The sequence below is a fragment of the Apostichopus japonicus genome, chromosome 11, assembly GCF_037975245.1.
Source record: "Apostichopus japonicus isolate 1M-3 chromosome 11, ASM3797524v1, whole genome shotgun sequence".
In the NCBI taxonomy this organism is placed as follows: Eukaryota; Metazoa; Echinodermata; class Holothuroidea; order Aspidochirotida; family Stichopodidae; genus Apostichopus; species Apostichopus japonicus.
The window spans coordinates 12,177,417-12,199,159 of NC_092571.1; the positions used below are offsets into that span (position 1 = coordinate 12,177,417).

At 36.4% G+C, this 21,743-nt stretch overlaps 1 protein-coding gene and 1 long non-coding RNA gene across 2 annotated transcripts in view; both read right to left on the reverse strand.

Annotated features, from left to right (window-relative positions):
- Window positions 1–21,743, reverse strand: part of LOC139975921 (uncharacterized) — a 115,485-nt gene that overhangs the window by 12,884 nt on the left and 80,858 nt on the right. The window lies entirely within an intron of this gene.
- Window positions 7–20,217, reverse strand: LOC139975920 (uncharacterized). Its single transcript, XM_071984215.1, has 2 exons — window positions 19,875–20,217; window positions 7–1,589 (listed from the first exon to the last, which is right to left on the reverse strand). Exons 1-2 carry the CDS (start codon window positions 19,989–19,991, stop codon window positions 1,206–1,208), a joined length of 501 nt encoding a protein of 166 aa, XP_071840316.1. The 5' UTR covers window positions 19,992–20,217; the 3' UTR covers window positions 7–1,205.

The window sequence follows — 21,743 nt, forward strand, 5'->3', positions numbered from 1 at the left end:
TGGAAATATAATATTTTAACCATTTAATAATCATTTCATAAGTCATATATGATTAACTTTTAAACGAGAAAAAAAAGAAGAAGACGAATACATTAGCACGTTCTTTTGTTTTATAATTACCCCATGAACGTATTCCCAAAGTTAATTACTTCAATGGAAATCATCTTTTATATTAATGCAGCGCCGATTTTTCATCAGCTTCCTATCTTACCTAAATAAGCCTTTAATTAGATCGAGTTGGTTTGTCTTAAACTCGGGAATATTTTTCAGGACTGTTTATGACGTCATCAATTTGATGAAACTGATTTTGCAACTAATGATTATTCATACCTAAAGCCTCTATATAATAATTTTTTTATTATACAATTTCATGACATTTGACGATGTTAGATAGATGACGGCAACGCAACACTGTACGGTGTTGTATATTTCTTATCTTTTGTTATTATATATTTCGAATATTTTAATATTTGTTAATCAATGAGCTTCTTGTTGCATTTGACGTGTTTACTACGTCACGATATTTCTATAATGCTAGCGGTAATTATATATAACATGATCATTGGTTTCCCCACATCAACTCCACCGCACCCCTTATGAGGATTCCCTTTTGAAACGTCCTGTGTACAGACAGTAGTTATTGCGCATTTTCCCTCGATGCGGGTAATACGTCACGAACGTTCCACCAATCGATTTGCTTCCTTCCTCTTTCTTAACTCCCAGTCCCCTCTTGCACAATCCAAGAGTGACACGTTATCATAGTCGATCAGAACGAAGTCTGTCCAGTTTTCACCCAAAGGACCAGATGTTTAAGTGTCATATACCAACGTTTTATGATAAAAATGTTGAAGAATTCAAGATCCCAGAGCAAATTATATAAACACATCATCACAACATTACCGTTTCTTATTTGTGTTTGCTTTCGATCTTGAAACAAACATTGCGAGACACGCAGTGTCCCCAAATGTATAGTAGTATAACCGTGTTAAATGGTCTAAAAAAACTGACTGACACAGTTAAAACTATTTATCAGTTGGAAATTTGGTGACAACATAAAGACGCATACAACTCAAAATGCAGCCTTTCACAGACATAACGACGTTTTGAAGAAAATTGTAAAATTACAAGAAAGAGTTGACACGGAACCGGTTTTTGTTTTGAAGGACCCGGATGCTGATATACTGATTATATACTTCATCGTCAAATTATCGCCCGACACCGGAGAATAATCCTTGACCGAGGAGACCGCCACCGCTCATGTCGACTGGTGAATGGTACGATTTCTTGGCCAACTCGCTGCGCAACTCGTTCCTCATATTGCGTTTCAATGCTGTGCGCGCGTAGTCCCGAGCAGCCACCTCGTTGGAGAGAGTTCTTTTGTAATTTCCGGTAAAGCCATTGGAGAGACTGTCAACTGGACGGTACCATAGAGAACTTGCTCCAGTTTTCCTAGGACCTTTTGCACCTCTTTCATTCAAATAGGTTTTGAGAGCCATCTCGACGATGGTGTAGAGTTCGTCTTCTGAAATGGTTAAGTTGTCCTCCATGTTAGCTTCATCATTCTCGGCCGGGGAGTTCTCCTCAGCTTCCTATAAATGATGAAAATAGTATAGTAATTAAACATTAAGTCTTTGTACGTCGAGTTACTGTAAGTGAAACTGAAACCAGAATGGGTAAAAAAGAACAATGTTTGCCTCCCTCCTCCCCCACTCACCACTACTGCACCCCAGAAAGCAAACGAACTGACAAAATTCTGACTGACAATTAAACCTGCTTCTCCGATATCTTAGTAAATTTCCGAGCGAAGAGTTTCATCACACCGTATTTTGTCCGATAGCTTAAAAAAAAGTTGCACTGCGCATTCCTATATTTTCAGCTCATATACAATTATTGCTTATGTTTTATAATTTTTCCTTCGTTCGTATTACATCAGTTAGAGATTATCAAAGTCGACATGTCTCCCTTACCGTCGCTTCCAACTCCCACCCTTACCATCCTTCCATGAATTCCCTAACAAAAAGTGTTTCCAAATATGCAATTCCATAAAAACCCTTTTTAGTATGTATTTAAAAAGTGCGCTCTATTCATTGAAAATTTGAACATAGTATGTAAAGACACAAATTTTAACATGGTTATGTTGCCAAGATATTAACCGTTTAGCAAACATTCAGCGGCCCAGCAATTTTATTTATTGTCACAGGAACGTTAATGTTATCGATTTTTAATTAAAATGTTGCAAGCCTTGGGGTCTTATTGTCCCTGATGCAGTCTAATTGGTGAGCTTATTAGATTTCCGTTTTCGATCAAGGACGGAAGATGTGACATTTATGATATAGATGTACTACAACAAATGCGCATTTATGAAATGGTCATAATAATAATGATAAATAAATGATGAATGGCTCTTGCGACAAAAATCATAACCAACTGCAGTTATGGAAACTAAGAAGATGGTTGCTGTTCGGAAACGCAATAAATTAAAACACACCAAGCTAAATGGACAAGATCTCCATACAGTTGTTCTGCATATTGATAAGAAGTTTTGACACACAAATTACAATATTGATTGTTCTTGTAATCCACCGAGTAAGAACATGAAGTTTCATGACACCATTATGACACAGAATATCCCATTTTACCATCTGGAAAGAGTTGCAATTCTTTGAAGGTGAGAAAACATTGTGAAGCGAGAAAGTATTGTTGAATTAATGTTACATCAACAACGTTTAAGTATGTATACATTTATGGATAATTGCAGTCGGAAGGTGTATACCTCACACCTCCTACACATGAATGGCAATGCAATTGACAACTAAGTTCGACGGAAGCATATATTTCTACGTCCCCGTAGGTATTTATTCACAGCATATAGTAATTACAAAGTCTGATCCCGTCATGCGGTAGGAGCAAGAAAGGGACATCGGTGGTTGTTTTATCACCAGCAAACAGTCAGTCTATCAAACCACGCAACGTACAAAATAAATTTGTGTCGCAAACTGATTAAGCGCGTGAACTTACTACGTGCAGTCTGCAGTATATACATCATCTGCCTCTTATAGTCCTACCGAAATTGTAAAACTTCTTGTAAATTCACTCCTCTGCCTTTTGGCTAAGATCGTGTTCGTTATCTCTAGTTTTAGTTTTCAGTTCAGGTACACATTGCACAATGGATCGATATAACTGACCCCCTAACCAAGATCACGCGTAGAGATGAAAGTAAATATTATACCTGAAGTTATTTTGATAAAAATATAAATAAAAAAGTTGGACAGATGCACGATAACGTTCAACCCTAGGCTTCCGGGAGGCTGCGACTAGTTGACACTCCCCTCCCCATCCTCCCCCATCCACCCTGCGCCAAAATTCGAATAGTTGAACAAAAGGTGCCACCAAATTTGCCACAAATGTGTCCACTTTGGATCATTCACAGTTCTCTTTTTTTTCTCATATCGGGCAAAAACCTCTAGCGACCTATGAAAATTGGTCAACGAATCGAACAAGGAGATGTACTAAAAAGATCAGATTATGAAAAAAGATTAAGTGTAAAAAGAGATGCTAATCCGTTACTTCCGCGATGGCATTTTCATTGAAATTGAAAAGGATGCAAACGACATTTAACATAGCTCTTTTTCCCTCTCAGGGATTCTCCTCGAATAGCTAAATCAAGTCATGATTGTGACGTGTGATTTACAAAAAAAGACCAAAAAAAAAAACAGACTCGAATATATTATCTTGTCGTCTTGATTGGATGGGCGGAGCTGTTTTATTGATTTGACACTAAAACATTCATTTCTGTTGAAATTATAACATAGAGATTAGCTTGGACATATTAATTACCTTTCCATATCTACAATCCAACAACAAGCCTTTTGTTTTCAGGGTATAAACTGAAACCCCCTATTTTTTAAATATTATATATTAGCGTTTCATGTCGATCTGATACAATTCTCGGAACGCAGAGCTACCTCAAAAAAAAATTCGAACATTTTAAAAAGCTTACTCGTAGAAAATCCTTCTATAAAACCATGTATCCTGAGGCGAAAAAGCAGTCAAACTTGTCTTAATGTAATGAGATGGCAGACAGACTTTTTTTGTCGTTGCTGGTAGAGGGGGGAAAAATCGCTTAAGGGATTGTTTGACAAAATGTAAAGAAACGGGTAAATTGGTTAGACTATTGTTTAAAAGGGTCACTGACCAATGAACACTGATGAAAAGCATTAAAGCGAAGAGAATACTATCCTTAGTTACGACGAAAGAATACTATATAATGACGCAACCAGCGAGCCTTTCTAAAAGCTTCAGAACTGGAGGAGACGTAATTACCGGATGGGCTCTTAACTATATAGCGGACGGAGAGGTCGTTAGAGTATAACCAACTCCAAAAGTTTAAGGAGGAAATAATCCTCACATTTTCTTTTTGAAGTTACACAATTAGGAGAAGGAGAATTGAAATCAGACTTTTCAAAACTCAATTATTGGAAGTTCCTTGATCAAAGGTGTTACGAATACAACGTCAGAAAAGGGTATTCAAATCCAGGAACTATATGTGCCTTTTTCTAACTTTGATTTGGGATAAAAACAAGAAGCTTCTTAAAAGCACCAAATTTAGTATCTTTTATGAGATATCAAAGATGAAATATCACGCCATGTAGTACTCTCATACAAACCCACAAAAATGGCCATAAAATTATGATGTTACCTTTGTTTATCTGCTCAGTTTCATAGGTTGGCACAAGCTGATCTACAGTGTAACATTTGTTAATGAGTTCGAAATGTTGTTTATCTTCTACTGACACATATTCGGCAACCCCGTCATTCTTCTGAACTCATATATACCCGTTTGTACCTATGTGATATTAGTAGAACGACTTTTACGAGAGTCCGATGCAAGAGAAATAGTTAAAATCCAATATTGACATCATTACAAGGGAGTGGTGGCTGTAATTTCACCATAAAAATCATTCGATGAACCACCGGTGGCACATGCTGAACTTTTGCAATAAAAATGGCAGTGATACATAATACCTTTGATATAGTTATGCTTAACAAGGCAGTTTTCCTATCAATAATCCAATTGGTTTAAATTGTAATTTTACGAAAATTTTGGAAATATAATAGATTATAACTTATATTTGGTAAACTGGAAAAGAAGCATTCACTACCGCCATGTGGTTTCCGTAATCATAACTTTATAATTATACTAAAAGCTGACGTCTATCTAAAATTATTGTTATTTTCAATTTTTCCATACAAATTCTATACCGCGATATTAACGACACTGTCAAGCAGAGTCGTGCCATACTCCCACGTATCATACTCGTATCATTTTATTGCTTTATTTTTTCCATCTCGTCGTGGTAAGTTGAAACCAGTTAAATTGAAGAAGTATCATTTCAACTTGAAAACGATTAATTTTCAATGGAACATATAAAAATGGATTTGTGTCAAGGATTTGATGGTCTTCTTCCGAAAGTTGCTATAGTCGAACCTTTGAATCTTATTCACGACGATTCTCGATGGTATTATGTCATGCACTGAAAACTCCGACCAGACAGTACTTGAAGTATAGCAACGAACGACAAAAAAACTGACAAATGGCGACAAAGATTGCAGATTAGAGTGACAGCTGGCGGTGATGGTTATCTCTGTATAAGGTAGCGTGAAGACGAATTTGAAACCAAACAGGATCTGATCTATATATTATGGCATGTGTTATCGGATTGCTCAATGGCGAGACCAAGTTATATATCCCTAGATCGATAATGAGCGTTTTACACCAAATACAGCAATAACACATTGTACACGAAACGGCTGCACCAAGTCCATAAGCAGAAGCATCCGCCAAAAGATCAGGAAAGCAACACTTGAAATTACATTTTCTTTTTGTACCAAATAGAGGCCTCATCTTGCCTCCGCAGATGATTCCTATACCATTGCTATTGTACCTAGGTATACCATTGACGTAAACTGGGCTAAACCCACCTGGGTAGAAGAATTAACCAAACCACTATGATAACCTAAATTTTCTTAAACCTTTTTCAAAATTTATAGTGGAATATATTGCTAACTTCAAACTGTATACGATACCAGTGTAGTAGCGATGAATATAACAATGTCATCTGAAGCCTAACCAGAGTATACACAGTTCAAAAACATGAGCATCACCTAGCACTGTGACAACGAAACCCAAATAGAATATGGTGGTGGTAAAGGAAACGTTAACCATAACCGAACTGTGAAAATATTAACTATCGTACCTTTGTTCGTACAACAACAGGACGAGCTCAAATATGTCATACAAAGGGTCCCTTTTAAACTGCAAGGCCAAATATATATATAGATATATATATATAAAAAAATAGATGAATCAACAAAATTAACCTTCATTTAGTTAAGTCTAGGAGCTTCTTTTTTTTTGTTAAAACAAAGAAGATATGCATCCAGAGAAGATGGATGAAGTATTCTGAACTCGAACTTCAAGAAGATAATAACATCAAAGAGGCCATTGCATTTGCTTGACCAATTTGTGATGAATTCGTGGCAGTTTTGAAAGGCAGCACTGGAGTTTATGCCGCACGATTGTCATCCACTTGACAATTTTGAAGTATTGGAAAAGCAGGCTTTTCCACCGTTTTTTCAACACTTTAGGAAGCACAACCGATGTAATACGAGAAGGTAGAAAGCGGATAAACTTGGCTCGGGTAGGCTAGGCGGGGAGTTAATAAGTTTTTGCGTTTTTTTCTTTGATAATTCGTTCAGTTTCTTTAAAAACACAAATTCTCGAGAGGGGGACACGTACATTATGCTAAATATATAGTGGTACGTAATTCTTTGCAAGTAATATTTGTTGCTACTAAGACCTCAATAAATCAGGGGGCGATTCCAAGATCTTGAAATATGGACGAGAGATGTGACCCTGAGGTTGTTGGAAGACGACCCAAAGGTATTTTAGATGTGGAATTGTGCATCCTGATGCATTTTAGGCCACAGGCAAGGTTTTGATATGTGTTGGTATACAACATATTGTGTGTGTGGGGGGGGGGGTAGGTAGGGGCAGGTATTCCCCAATATTCCCAGGTTCAGCGCATATTTAATCGGCAAACAAGCCGTATTGATCTGTCATTTGTAACAGACTACATCTTTATACCCTTCATGGTAAAAATGTATAACTGCATCAGAAATACAGGTATTTTAGACGTGGAATTGTGCATCCTGATGCATTTTAGGCCATAACTAGATTTACATGCAATGTTGTGATGTGTGCGGGAGGAATGAACGAGGGGGGGGGGGGTGGGGGCAAGTATACACCCCCATATTGCCTGGTTCAGCGCACATTTAGTCGGCTTTAACAAGCATTATTGATCTGTCATTTGTAACAGACTGCAACTGTATATTCTTCATAGCAAAAATGTATCTTAATAACTGCATGAGAAATAACTACGCGCTCTAGTTGTATTGTTTTCTTGTGCTGGTAGTGAGAACAAGCTCCTAATAATTGGAAGTACTTTTTATCTTCGTATGTTCCCTTTTTCACGAAACAAGCTTTTCAACTTGTTGTTGCACTTTTCAAGTACTGAATAAGTCAAGTAAAGATAATCATATATCTAAAACATAAGTTAACTGTTCGAGGTAACTACATTTTATTGTTCTCATTCAGTTTTGCTCCATATATTCTTTTTTTTTTTACTGAAACAGGTATAGTAGAGCCTGGTCTTTCTGGCAAGAAAAACAGAATATCTTTCAAGGCTTTCAACTCTTCCTTGCACTTTTCAAGTAATAATACATCATCAAGTTATGAACGTATCCAAAACATTAGTTAACTGTACGATGTCGACACACATTCTATTATTCTCATTATAAGGCATTAGGACTTCCTCTTGCTACTTTCCAAAGTCGATCCGAAACCTATGATTGTTTTGTTCATCCTCACGTGCAAGGACAATTACGGCAAATTATGTAAACGAAACTCATGAAGAAAATTTAATGAAGAGTCGCGTGTAGCGTGTAGCGAATTAGTTTAATTCTAAACATAAAGAAATAACCGTATGAATGAGTGCAACACATGTGACCTCGTAATACATATATATATATATATATATATGTTTGGAAACAATGTAAACAATAAACAAAAATGCAATGTTTTGTTAAATATCAGTTTATCCCCAGAAAGGAAACCCTGGGAATGTAAGCAAGAACTAAGGAGGGCATACATAAAGGGACAATTTATGAAAATTTTGAACGAGAAACGTGTAACTTTGCAAATTTGACAGCATCTTTCCAGCAAAAGTTATACAGGCTGGATAAGAGTAGTTCAAGGTGAGTTTTGTGTTAATTTTGCGATTTCTTTTAAAGTTTTATGGTTCCGCTGTTCCGCCGTCGTTACGCTTGTCCTGAGCTGTCGATAAAAATAAATATAAAAAAAGAGACGTGATGGCCTCTGCTTCATTAACTATATACCAGCTGGATAAGGCTTGACAAGGCAATGGGTTGACTGTCTTGCATAGACAAAAAGTCGTGGAAAATGCGTAAGTGAGATGAAGACTCTAATACAGTATCACGTACGGTATAATTGCGCTTCACGCGTGAACAGAACAATATTGATGAGAATTTTGGTGAAGTCTTAAAAAAAGGCCGCGACTGAGCAGTAACAAATTAGGATATGTATTTGACACGACACCTCGTTCGGTAACTATAATTCAGTTATCTCTCTTTATTTATCTCTTGCTTGGTGCAAGCGTTATTCTATATTTCGTTGAATTACCTTCATTTATGAGCAGCGTTTCTGCGTATGATTTTGTTTTTAAAGCTTTTACCATTGGGTTTTTAATGATGATGTGCAACCTTAATCGAATCACCACTATACTCAGATAAAATTAACCAGACAGCCAAAAATAATGATAATCAAAACCAAACAAAATGGACCTATTTTGGTCTTTGAAATGTTGATGTTTCGAGAACTCTGATTGGAAGGTGTCATCCGTATACTCTCATCCATGCAGTGACTTGATATTATCATTTCCGAGTACAACAACGAGTACAGTATAGGGTTCAATGATCATAAGTGGGTTACTGTGTCAGTCCCCCACCCCCACCCAGCCCACCCCTCCCAAATATATCCTATGAAAGGAAATTTGGGATGACGATCAAGGCAGCAATTATCTTTAATATCAAGGTTAATCTTGGTCAATGTGTTAGTTAAAGTTGTTCGACCCGAGGTGACTCTTGCAGGGGGGGGGGGGTTAAAATCATATACCAGCGAAGTCAAACTTGGGAACGAAAACTGAATCATGTGCCTATACGGTATAGCTACATGTGTATAAACATTTGATATCAGTTGGGTTTGCGCCGACTAAAAACGCAGTTCACAAGATACGGAAGGAAAGAAGGAATATTTACGGGAAACTAAAATTATTTTGGATATTTTCAACTGACAACAAAAAGAGAAGCAGAATAGAAAATAATAAAATAAGGAACATTCCAACAATTGATTCGTCCTCCTCACCTCTGAAACCTCTAAAAATTTGAAAATCACTAAACGTTCAAACCGACTATTCCCTTACGAAATGTAACCTTAAAGCGATTTTCTAAACGAGAAACATATACAACAACACAAACATACATACAAACAAGCAAACACAAAATACAAAGATATCTCTATACGTAATACCGGGCATCTCGTTTATCATAAAGTGGTGATGGTATTCGTTTATCTGTGTCATTCCGATCTTAAAAACATAATTCCTTCATAAAAAGACCTAACCAATCCTAAAATCGTTTCCTACCCCCCCCCCCCCACATCAACCCTACACTCCTCCCCACCCTCTCTTCCCACTGCACAGATCCACCCATCACTTCTCCAAGTCTAATTTTTCTACTTTCCTCCATTTCAATAACCACCGTTTAGCCAACTATCTATTTGCACTGTCCTACTGTAGGTCATGGATTCACGAATAAGTGTGTTAATTTCTGGTCAAGTCTCCTCGTTTTACCCATAATGGCTAAACCTAAATTCGTATAATTATTATCTAGGTTTCTTCATAATCTTATAACCAAAAAAAAGAAAATAGCCTCCAAAGGCTACGATATTCTCATTTTACAATGGAGTGGATTCTTGAAAGACAAAGGAGTTTTTCGCCGTCGATTCAAATCTGGAACCTCCTAAATCTTAATTTGAAAACCACTTATATAGATGGATACTTTATCACAGATGGAGAGTTGTAATTCTAGATCTCTGGATTGATTAAGATTCGGCGTGACAATAGGAGTGAGCGGGTAGTGAACCTCAACAACAGATGTAACGATACACATTTATTCAGTCTATTTTTTTCATTTTTTTTTCATTTATTCAGTAGGTAATGCAGGCACAAAATTAATTATGATATGTTGTAGATTGTACAGAATAAAAGACTGCTATATGTCCAGGTTGTATTCCTATAACATTTTTTTGTTTTTCTAGAAATGACCCTTCGACCAGCTGTGGTCCATCAATTAAAGTCACTGGACTATAAAGTCTAACACAGAAACCATTGGGTCAGTTTTCTCAGTCCAGGTTGTACTTCTATAACACGTTTTTTCAATTTATTTTACTTTTTATAGAAGCTGAGGTCGATCACTTAAAGTGACTGGACTATAAAGTCTAACACAGAGACCATTAGATCTGTTTTCTCAGGTCAGGTTGTAATTCTATAACACGTTTTTTGTGTGTAATATATAGAAATGACCCTTAAAGCGGCTGAGGTCGATCAATTAAAGTGACTGGACTATAAAGTCTAACACATAACATTGGGTCAGTTTCTCAGGCCAGGTTGCCCTTCTATAACACGTTTTTCATTCGATTTTTATTTCATGGAAATGACCCTTAAACCAGCTGAGGTCGATCACTTAAAGTGACTGGACTATAAAGTCTAACACAGAGACCATTTGGATCTGTTTTCTCAATTCAGGTTGTAATTCTATAACACGTTTTTTTTTTTAAATATATATATAAATGACCCTTAAACCAGCTGAGGTCGATCAATTAAAGTGACTGGAATAAAAAGCCTAACACAGTTTCTCAGATTCAACACAAAACTCGATAGGAAAAGACTTTTGAGTTTCCAAATGACATTCTTAACAATATACTATAAATTTGTCAGTTTCAAATGGTTTATACATGGCATATAATGTTGCTCTGTTACTAATATGAAGTTAAAAGAGCATGGTTTGGTTGAGTTATTAGAATTGATAATACAATGGATTAACATCAACATTCAGGTCTGCACTAAGAAGCCAACGCCATAGTCAATTTAGCCTTAAAGGAGCATTCCAGAAATTTGACATAAAGTTTTAAAGGTGCATATCTTGCAAACCAAAAACCCGCGTTTTTGTCTCCCTTTTTTTTGTGGGTTTTCATCAATCTGCATACTCACTTTTATGGACTGGACGAAGGGGTGAGGTGGGGGAGATGGGGGTTGGTTTTAATATCTTACTAATTGATCCCTTCTGCAGTAATCTGGTATTTTGGGACCATCTGAATGTCAATTAAAACATGTTGTCTTGAGGCAAACTTTTAACACTTGTCCTATACATATATGATGAAACACAAAAACCAGGGCAGTATTCTAATTTTTTTTTTGTGTCGGATTCAGTCAATACATGGAATTGTATAAAAAAAAAAGGTGAAAACAAGAGTCAAATTAACTTATATTCTCAATCAGATCAAAATATATAGAGCGAAACGTGACATTTTTAAGGCAAAACGTCAATGGTAATTTATTCAATTCAGAGTAGACCTACTCCGCACACTGAATATCGCAATTTCTATATAAAAACCGTTTAACACATTTCTGTTCAAAGCGTTTAATAAAATTTGTCAAAACAGGTTGACCGGTTTCCTAAGTTCACTTTCTTCTAAATGTTAATTGCTAAGTAGTCATCAGTTAGGCAACTATACGTGTTATGACATGTGGGACGTGGTAATGTACATATGCTTCAAAAATAATCAAACGATACAACCATATTTGGAATTACTTCACAACAATCCTCTTCAAGAATTGCCGAAAGTAGCAGATGATAACAAAAATAATGGATATATAAGGCAAGTAAGTAGACAAACTTATCATATTTGTCCTAACAATGGGCATGGCTTTATAAGTCAACTTATATTTCAAAATAAAGGTTAGGCCTTAAAATGACCAACATGAAGCCAAAGCTGTTCCCCTCACTGATTAAAATTGCGTTTCCATTCAGACTTAAAAGCCACACAACTCATTTGTTGTACTCTGAAATCTCGTTGACGGCCCGGATATAGGGTAGTGTACAAATGGTTAGTGTATAGTGTAACCAGCATAATACCACGATTATATATGTATAGGTTATATAAGGTTAACATATTAGGTTAAAAATCAAGTACATGCATTAAGTAGGTGTATAGTATTACGTCAACCCATATCATGTTGTCTCCGGTTGTGTATGGATTAAATCATATGACATATAACGCATGTTAGTGGTATAGGATCACATATATGCATATATGTCTATCTCTTACTTTTCAGATGTAACTATCGACATCTTTTCACGGACATATTCTGGGAAAGAATTGTCAGTCCAACATGACCTGTATATATCGAAATACCTCACCGATGACATTATTTAACCCGAGGGGCGGGGGGGTCCCCTTCCCTTAACACGCGGACCGTGACACGTGATAAACAAAGACTTCGTAAATTATTTAAAAGATATCTACAATATCCAAAGAACAAAGACATTATGTAAACGCCTCGTTGGTGGTAAAATATACCTAAAATATTACACTTACAGGGTTTAATTTACACCGACGAAGACACTAAGATGAACAATAACTTTATCATGAACCAATGAAACTATGAAAAACCTCGCCTAAATTTGCATACACAAATTGGGCTGGAAAGTGAATTCTTATTAGCTACCACAATGGATGGTAAGGCCGATAACCTGTTTTTCATTTTAAATTATATTTTTATTTATTGATTTATATTTTTGTACTTTTTTGGTCGACGAGAAAATCTTACATGTTTGTACGAAGCAGTATTACAGTGAACAGAAACTTTTTTTGCAAGGCTTTAATAACGAGATGCCTCTGGCTGTAATTCTCGTGGGAGGAATGTAAACAAATGGTCGAAATGGCGGCCAGTTAGCCGTCGGATACATCATCAAATTTATGCTTAAACTGTGATAATAAGGAGGGACAAGGGAACATTTAAACAGTTGTGTGCCTAATTGAGAATGTATATATATATGCGACCAACTGTTACACAGGAATAACTTAACACTATGAGCGCGGTAAACCAGTGTGGTTTCATGCTGCAAAGTAAATAAACAATAAAAACTACTCTATCTCTATAGTAAATCGTCGCATGAAATTTAAAATGGACGCAAACTGAATACCATCGCTTTGAAGTTAACCTTCTTTTTTCAACAGTTCACTGGGTCCCTTTAAATGCCAGCAATCAATAATTGCATTAGATCGTAAAATATGCAAGGGAAGTTGCCTTGCCTTGTTAAGCAGATTGGAAAAAAAATGTTAATGAAATAAGATAACGCTCTTCGTAATGTAGCGATATCTTCAATGACATAAAGTCAACATTGTTAACGATGAAGAATATTACCAAACATATACAATATCAATGTCAACTCCTATTAAGTCGTGTCTGTTAGATTAAGAAACATGATTTTACTGATATTAGTTTATGATATAACATTATAAATGTTGATAAATATGTATTTTGGCATTTCATGTTTCTGTGTTATAAACAGTTGTAAGGACCGTATCCTGCAGGATTTTGTAAAAGGAGGTGGGGTTGGGGTTGTGTGGTCGTTGAAGCGGACTCCCCATGTAGGGGTCGGGGTGTCCTCCTATAACCCCCCAACAATAATAATAAATATACCTGAATTGGTGAATTTTTAGGCATATTTTAGGCTATAATATATAGGCCTATATAGTCTGGCCTATACGCAAGGGTTGTGCTAATAACCATTTTAATTTATTTTGTACGATTGAAAAGGGTGGAGAGGGTTGGGATGGGGTGTGGTGGGATTCGCGCCTGGTTGCTCAAACGTTCGAGTGTCGGGACTCAAGTTTATACCGCCAACAGTTAAAATGGAAGAGGGCGATATATAATATCACATGAAACACACCCGACCGCCCGAAGTTAACCTTTAATGTTCGGTTTTAATAAAAAAAAAAATGTTTATATTTAAACGTTCAAATTGTATATACATAATTTCGCAGATTGCGTGAAAATCAGCATACGGAGACATATTGTTTTTGTCCTCTGACAATTTCCAAACGCAATGACCAGAAGTCGTTTTGGTTCTGTCTATAAATTTTAGGGCTCATGCAGGTTTAATTTACCACACAGCGGACCTCAGCGGAGGTTAACACTAATGACTTCTTTTGATTACTGACATTTATAAAGTTGGGTTTGTTAAATCGTTATAAAGGACACCATCTATACACTATATGGAAGAACAGCCCAAATATAAATGTAGACTGACGGTAATATACTCTCAAATGGATAGATTTTTTCGGACGCAAAAATGATCGCGCTATTAAAAATTTGCAATGAAAACAATTTTTAGGGTTAAATCACCCTCCGGTTCACGATACACCATATAATATACGATAGGCAGGAAAATACACTACAATGGTGTTGGAGTTGGTGTCAGCAGTGGGATAGAATAGAAAATATTGCTCCATTTTTCTTCACGTTTATCTTTTAACAGTTACATTAACAAAGACAGCTTTAAAGTTTCTCCTCTATACGTTAAAAAATCATTCAAGGACTTTTTTGCGTTATATAGATTTATGGATTTTTTTTCTCTAACTGGTGAATTAAAAATGGCGGTAGGATATCTCTATTCGACTTACTCCACGTTTATTTCATTGTGTATTGTACACAAGATGAAAATACAACGGTTTATTTGACATCTGTTCTCGGAAGCGTATAGCAGTTCCAAGGTTGTACATATCCACAAGAGCTGATTACACATACAGAGACTTCTACATGGTCGAAAGATTTACGCTTCATTGATTGAAAAGACAGGCAGTCAACTACTTATTTGGTTTTTACAGTACCAGTAACCCCGCGAAAATTAATCAGTGCACTTTTTTGTACATGCAGTAAATCATATATACGTAGCGTAGTAATAGTCATGATCTGCTTAAACTGCGGTCTTTAGGTAAAAGTAGTTTACCACGATAATTGGTAAAATTACGTAACTATACTTCAGATCCCCAGAGTACCCCGTCAAGTTTGAATATCGTCCGCCCTTCTATCACCCCCCTACGCCATCGCAGCATTTCTTTCTACAACTTCTTCTAACCACCCACTTTCTTCTCAACACCCACCTTCTCCTTACCCCCCCCCCCACACCCACTTTCTTCTTACCCCCACAAAACATGGCCTCCACTGAAGTTCCGATGTAGAGTGATATACAAAGCTCTGCCACCTTATCAAGATCAGAAACCGACAGAAACAAGAAAAATTCATGCATTTACGTAATACCTAATAACAAGCAGTACAAGTACTATCGTGTTAGTAGCGCATAGTGATGATACACTGTATGTGTCTGTGCAAGGGAGGGGAGGAGGAAGGGAAGGCTGAGTGGGTTGGGGAGTGGTTGGGGGGGGGTTAAACCCAGTACCTATTGCATATTGTAACACACAGTTGTACATAGTTGATACAGTATACGCTTGTAACCCGCAAACATGTTAATTTCACTTAGTATTTTGCTCGCTCTCTTACTTTTAAAGCACTACGTGGGCAAAAGCCAAAAGCCAAAGCCAAGCCAAAGCCAAACGCCAAAGCCAAAGCCAAGCCAAAGCCAAACGCCAACCTTCATAGGCTACCATTGTAAGTATACCCTCGATGTATCCGATTATCCATATCTTGAGTGAAACGCTTTCGAGACGCCTGGAGTAATCTTTTTCCTCCATTTATTCTTATTTATTATTTCCTTTTTTTATTTTCCTTCTTGACAACATTTTTGAGCTAAACATTTATCAGTTTATTGCAATAAGATTTGTTGCATTTTCTACGTAATACAAAGGCAAATTTTACCTGATAATGTTTTAAAAAATCGAGATTAAAAACAAACAGAATTAATAACGAAGATAAATGGGAGCTTGAAGTAACTATATCGTGCTGTAGAATATTTATAATTAAATCAGAATGTTCCTTTAAAACATGCGAGCTATCAGTCAACCATTGTTACTACTCCTGGTAACACTATATATATGTTATATTTGCTGCATGGCACGCACCAGTTACGTTATCTTCGTGTACTGGCATATAGTGATGTGTGTGTGTCTTAAAAAATGCAGGTATCTACAGCCATTCAGAAGTACATACATATTCTGTTGGGAGATTTACATGACTAATATATGAGTAATTAAACCGAGGTTTGTCCAAGACTGGCATATGATGATTTTAATGCTTACTGATGAAATATGTTTAGCGAAAGTAAGGCTGTGAAAACGTCATATAGGAGTTTTTTGTTGGGTGGGAGAGGAGGGGGGTGAGGGAGGGCAGGGGAGGGCAAGGGAGAGAGAAAGTGCAAGGGTGACCCGCTTTGCCCCTGAATACCACTCAGAGAGCCTCTTCGTAAGATCAAACAAAACATGACGTCACTATAACATTTTTACAATGAATATTTCACAATATCATGGTGTTATCTTGTAGAGCAGGGTTGTCCAACCTTTTGCAGAGGAGGGCCACATGGAATGATTATGATGATGGAGGGGGCAGCATGAACCCTACGCTCGATTTTTCGATTTTTTGCCCGTAGCCCAAGGCAACCAAAATGTGAGCACTGCGCACGGAGCGCACTGATTTATTTTACTTCCTGATAAAGCAGATGAATAAAGTTCAGCCGCCGCCCCCCCCCCCCCCTCCGCTGAGAGAGTGTCACACAAACTGACCTATGTATGCAGTTTTTTGGGCCCAGAAGGTTCGAATGATTGATTACATAGCTTATCAATAAATCTGCTCACTAAAAATTTCGCACCGTAGAGCGTCTCTGGCGGGCCGGGCGCAACCATGCGGCGGGCCGGACTGTGGCCCGCGGGCCGTAGGTTGGACAACCCTGTTGTAGAGGTATGTGGAAGTATGCTAGTTATGTAATCATCTATTGTTCTCGTGCCTTGTTGTAATGGCTAGATGGAATGCTGAGGTGGTGCTAGAACAGTACACTGGGTGTGGTACAAGGGAAATACAAGTCAGTTCAGCTCTGACATCGTTGTGTTGTGTTCTCTTTGACTGTCTCGAGTCTCTCTCTCCCACTGACCCGACCTCTACAATCTTACGAACATTCATAAACCACGACCACCATTTACTAAAGCTATACTTCGGAAAATTTCGCAATGCTGACATATATATATATATATATATATATATATATATATATATATATATATATATATATATATATATATATATATATATATATATATATATATATATAAATATATATATATTCCCAAATCTCATTATTACCATTTCATTCATTTCATTTTCATTTGGTGCGAAAATCTATACGAATGGCTCTAAAGACTTGTATGATTGTAATCTTAGTTAATCAAAGTTTTCCTTAGACAAACTGAAGAAAGGGCTGCAAGTAGGAACGGTCTATATGAACAATGAATTTTTGACACATCTTTGACGGCTTTACCTTCTTTTATACGTTGGAGGGGGGGGGGGGGGGGATGCTTCGCCCTACCTCTCCCGTTCTCTCCCCCTAAATATATAAATGTGTCGCCTAGTAGTCGCAACCACTCTCAACGGTCTTTATCTCATTTCCGATTTCATGAAATGTTCTTTTTTATGTCGAGGTTTATGATTGATGTGCTCTATAAAAAACCAATTAAATGCATATTGTGAAAAACCACATTTGTATAAAGAATAATAAAACCAAGGGTTATTAACGAGATATATAGCTATCCAAAGATTCCGGAAAATTAGGACAGACTGCATTATTACAAGGTGCATCACGATTTTTCCGTCAGATACCTGATTACCGGAACGAAAGTTGTTTAATAACATATTTTGCAAAACTTAAAAGTTCTCTCGCAAACTACTCTTAAAGATGTGGAAGTAATAACTGACTTATTTTTTAATTAAAGAGAATAATCTCAATTGAAACGATGGTTTTTTTTTTAATAATTGTGGAAGAGTTTCTATAAATTTAGTTTTTTTTTCCTCATCGGTTTTGAAGTGATGCATGACGGGTTGACCCTGACGTACACGTGCCAATAGTCACACTACACCTAATTCCTCGCACCATCGATAATTTATTAATCGTGACGAAATATCTTTACATAAGCATATATGTTTGGTATATTCTAGCGAAATCAATCATGTTTTGCGCCGTGTATCACAATGCAAAGGACATTAACTCGATGCGCCTATTATACTCTAGCCTAAATAGCGTCATGATTTACCATGAAGATGGATCAGTTTGGTTTTCGAGTGCAAAATCAGAACAAAGCTTGCTTGATATACGATATGGAATTTTGGTATTAATTTATGTTAGTTAATGGTTATTGATTTGTTTTATTATTATTTGTTTGGTAGAATCTTAAAAATGTTGACACTGACCCAAAACATAATTAGGTTATGTTAAGAGCTTCAATCAAGTATAGTCAGCATTTACCAAATCCCATTCTTATATCATAGAAAATTAACATTGTAACAAATAATAATGATAATACTAATTAAAAAAAAACATGAGTCCCGATGATGTCATAGTTAGACTTGATCAAGTCTTCAGGCTTCTGTGTGAAGCATTTACATTAAAATCTGTAAGTTGTCCATCACAGTAATTTGTACATATAGAAAATATCAAGATTTTGGTTGGTGTCTCTTTAATTAATCAAAGTAGCAAAAACAACGATGGCAATAGTATATTTTGTTTAACACATATCTATATATATATATCTATATATATATATATATATATATATATATATATATATATATATATATATATATATATATATATATATATATATATATATATATATATATATATATATATATATATATATATATATATATCTATATATATATATATATGTATATATATATATGCATATATATCTATATATATATATATGTATATATCTATATATGTATATATATATATATTTTTATATATATTCAACGATAATGAATCAATATATTATTGATCAATGACAAAGGAAACCTAAACCTGCGACAGAATGCGACAGAAAAATGTATTGTATTGAAAGAGAAACACTAAATTTATATTCTTAATTGTTTCATTAATAAATTCAATGCTCGCAGCGGCTCAAGGACATGCACCGATAAGCAATGCCTAGTTGCAACCTCTAATTAATCGCGATTCTTGTTCGCGCCTGTTGTTTTACCTATAACAGGTTGCTTTTTGACGGCGCTGTATAACTTTATAACATATGTGGACCACTAGATTTGCCAGTAGCCGATTACAAGTTTTGTTTTCCAGTGTAATTAAATTTCAGTATTTGTTTGGTGCTGGTTGCATGATCCTATACCTATCACAGCTAATTTTTTTTTTTTTTTTTTTACCACTTGATCAATTTGAAAAATTCGTATCGTTGAAAAGAGGACAAAGTATAACTGTAGACCACCTGCTTAATATTGCCGATCATATATACAATAAGTTTCTCTATTCAGTATACTCCAATTGTACTACCAACCGGTATAAAAAAAAAAACCCCAAAACTTGAAACCAACTGGTAAGGCTATTATAAGTACACATATATACTACACACACGTATTTCATAACACTAAATCGGGAAAAAAAACATGGGTTATTAAAATAAAACAGTAAAATAGAAGAAAAAATAATTAACTCACCCTTTCTGAGATAAATGTATCCGCATCCAAAGCCCGTGCATCTACCGTCGCTGGAATGACTGCATAAAAGGCCAAAATAACCAACCAGGCCAAAGATAATTCACCAATATATTTCATTTTTGTCCCCCAACGTTTGCTTCGGTTCTAAATATATCGTGTATATATATATCGTATATATATATATATATCGTTTATATATTTATATATATTGATATAGTTTACGATTCGTTCTTCCTGGAGTTTCACCTATAGCTTGTAAAGTAACCGCACCAAAGGCAAGTAATGAATGTTACGGTGTTAGCTGATCTGTTTTATAAAGCTTTTTTTTTTCATTTGGGCTTCTTCCGTTCGTTGATTGTCGATGATGACAAACGCTTGTTACGTATACACGGTATTAGTTTGTAGCTGCGATGGATATCTTTCTATGCAAAGAATAGAAGGTAGCAGCAACCTTTTGCGCATGACGATACATTGGGGGCGGAGCTTCTGAGATCATAACAGGTGGTGGTTTGACTGATTTCATTTACTGCATTGGTAGCGGAGATCTTCAAAAACACAAGCAATTCGAAGAGGCCTATAGTGAATTATTTACCAGGTTAACACTGCAGTATATTTACGCCGAGATTGCATGCATGCATCCTTTCGGAGAAGTGAACTGTATCCCTAGAAATATTTCCGTACCGTTTGAACAAACAATTCTTTGAAAAGAAAACTATTTCGATTAAGAAGGGGCAAACAAACACACAGACACACACACACACATAAAGGATGAAATAGAAGTTACACGTTGTATTAAGGAATTTGTCCATTGATATGTGAACTTAGATCTAAGGCAATACAACAACAAACACACAGGTGACGCAAAAGTAGATAAATTCTAGAGCTTTACAAACGTAAGTTTTCAGTTTTACCTAGGTGAATTTTCTTGAAAAGTATAAACAGAATGTCTGCCAGCATGTAGATTTGGCAATCAATGACGAAGTGAAGGTTTAAGGTGGGAGCAGGGATAGAAGGGGGTGGGGGAGGGGTGCCGGTATCTGGACACCAATATTACCTGGGTGAACCGGGTCTAAACGATCATCAGGTATTGCCGGTCCAAATTAAGCCAATAGATGCTCACATTTGCTAACAATAAAATGGTTCCCTTGAAATCATTGCACAATTAACGTTTTTTTACAATGAGAACGAGAGACCGATTGTTGTATTTCGTGCATTGTGGTGTAGGGTTATGAGTGTATGGGGAGGGGGGGGGGTTCGTTGACCTTTGACCACACTTTTTCATACCATTATGTGCATAATTCAGCACGAATTCATTGACGAATATTTGATTTCCCTTTGTTTGTCAGCTGTATATATGATTTGCACTTAGGGATCGGTTCGGAACCGAAGGGTGACGAGATGTGGGGAGGGGGAGGGGGAGGGGAGGGGGAGGGGAGGGGGAGGGGGATGACGAAAGAGTGAGGAAGTGGTCGGAAATGGGTGGGGTGATTGGGTGGGGAGGGGATGGGGTGGGATGGAATAGGGTTGGAAAGGAATGGGAGCAGCTGGTGTAAGTTAATAAGTATTTTTGCAGAGAAATTAATACTATAGTCTTTATTGACGCGACCAAAAGAAGGTGTTATTGGTAACTGAGGGAGGAAAGCCTTTGTTTTCTTTCGTAAACTGCAGGAAGGAACGAAGTCATAATTACGTGTGTATTTAAAAATTAACAACATTCGCGGAAATGACAAATCATCGAAAGTCAGCAATATTTTAATTGTCGAGAGACCTTAGTACATCGTGTATCATCTTCCATAAATAAAAATAAAATGGCGGTTTAAAAACTCCACCCGGACACGAATGGTATCGTCCCCGATGAACGATTAATTT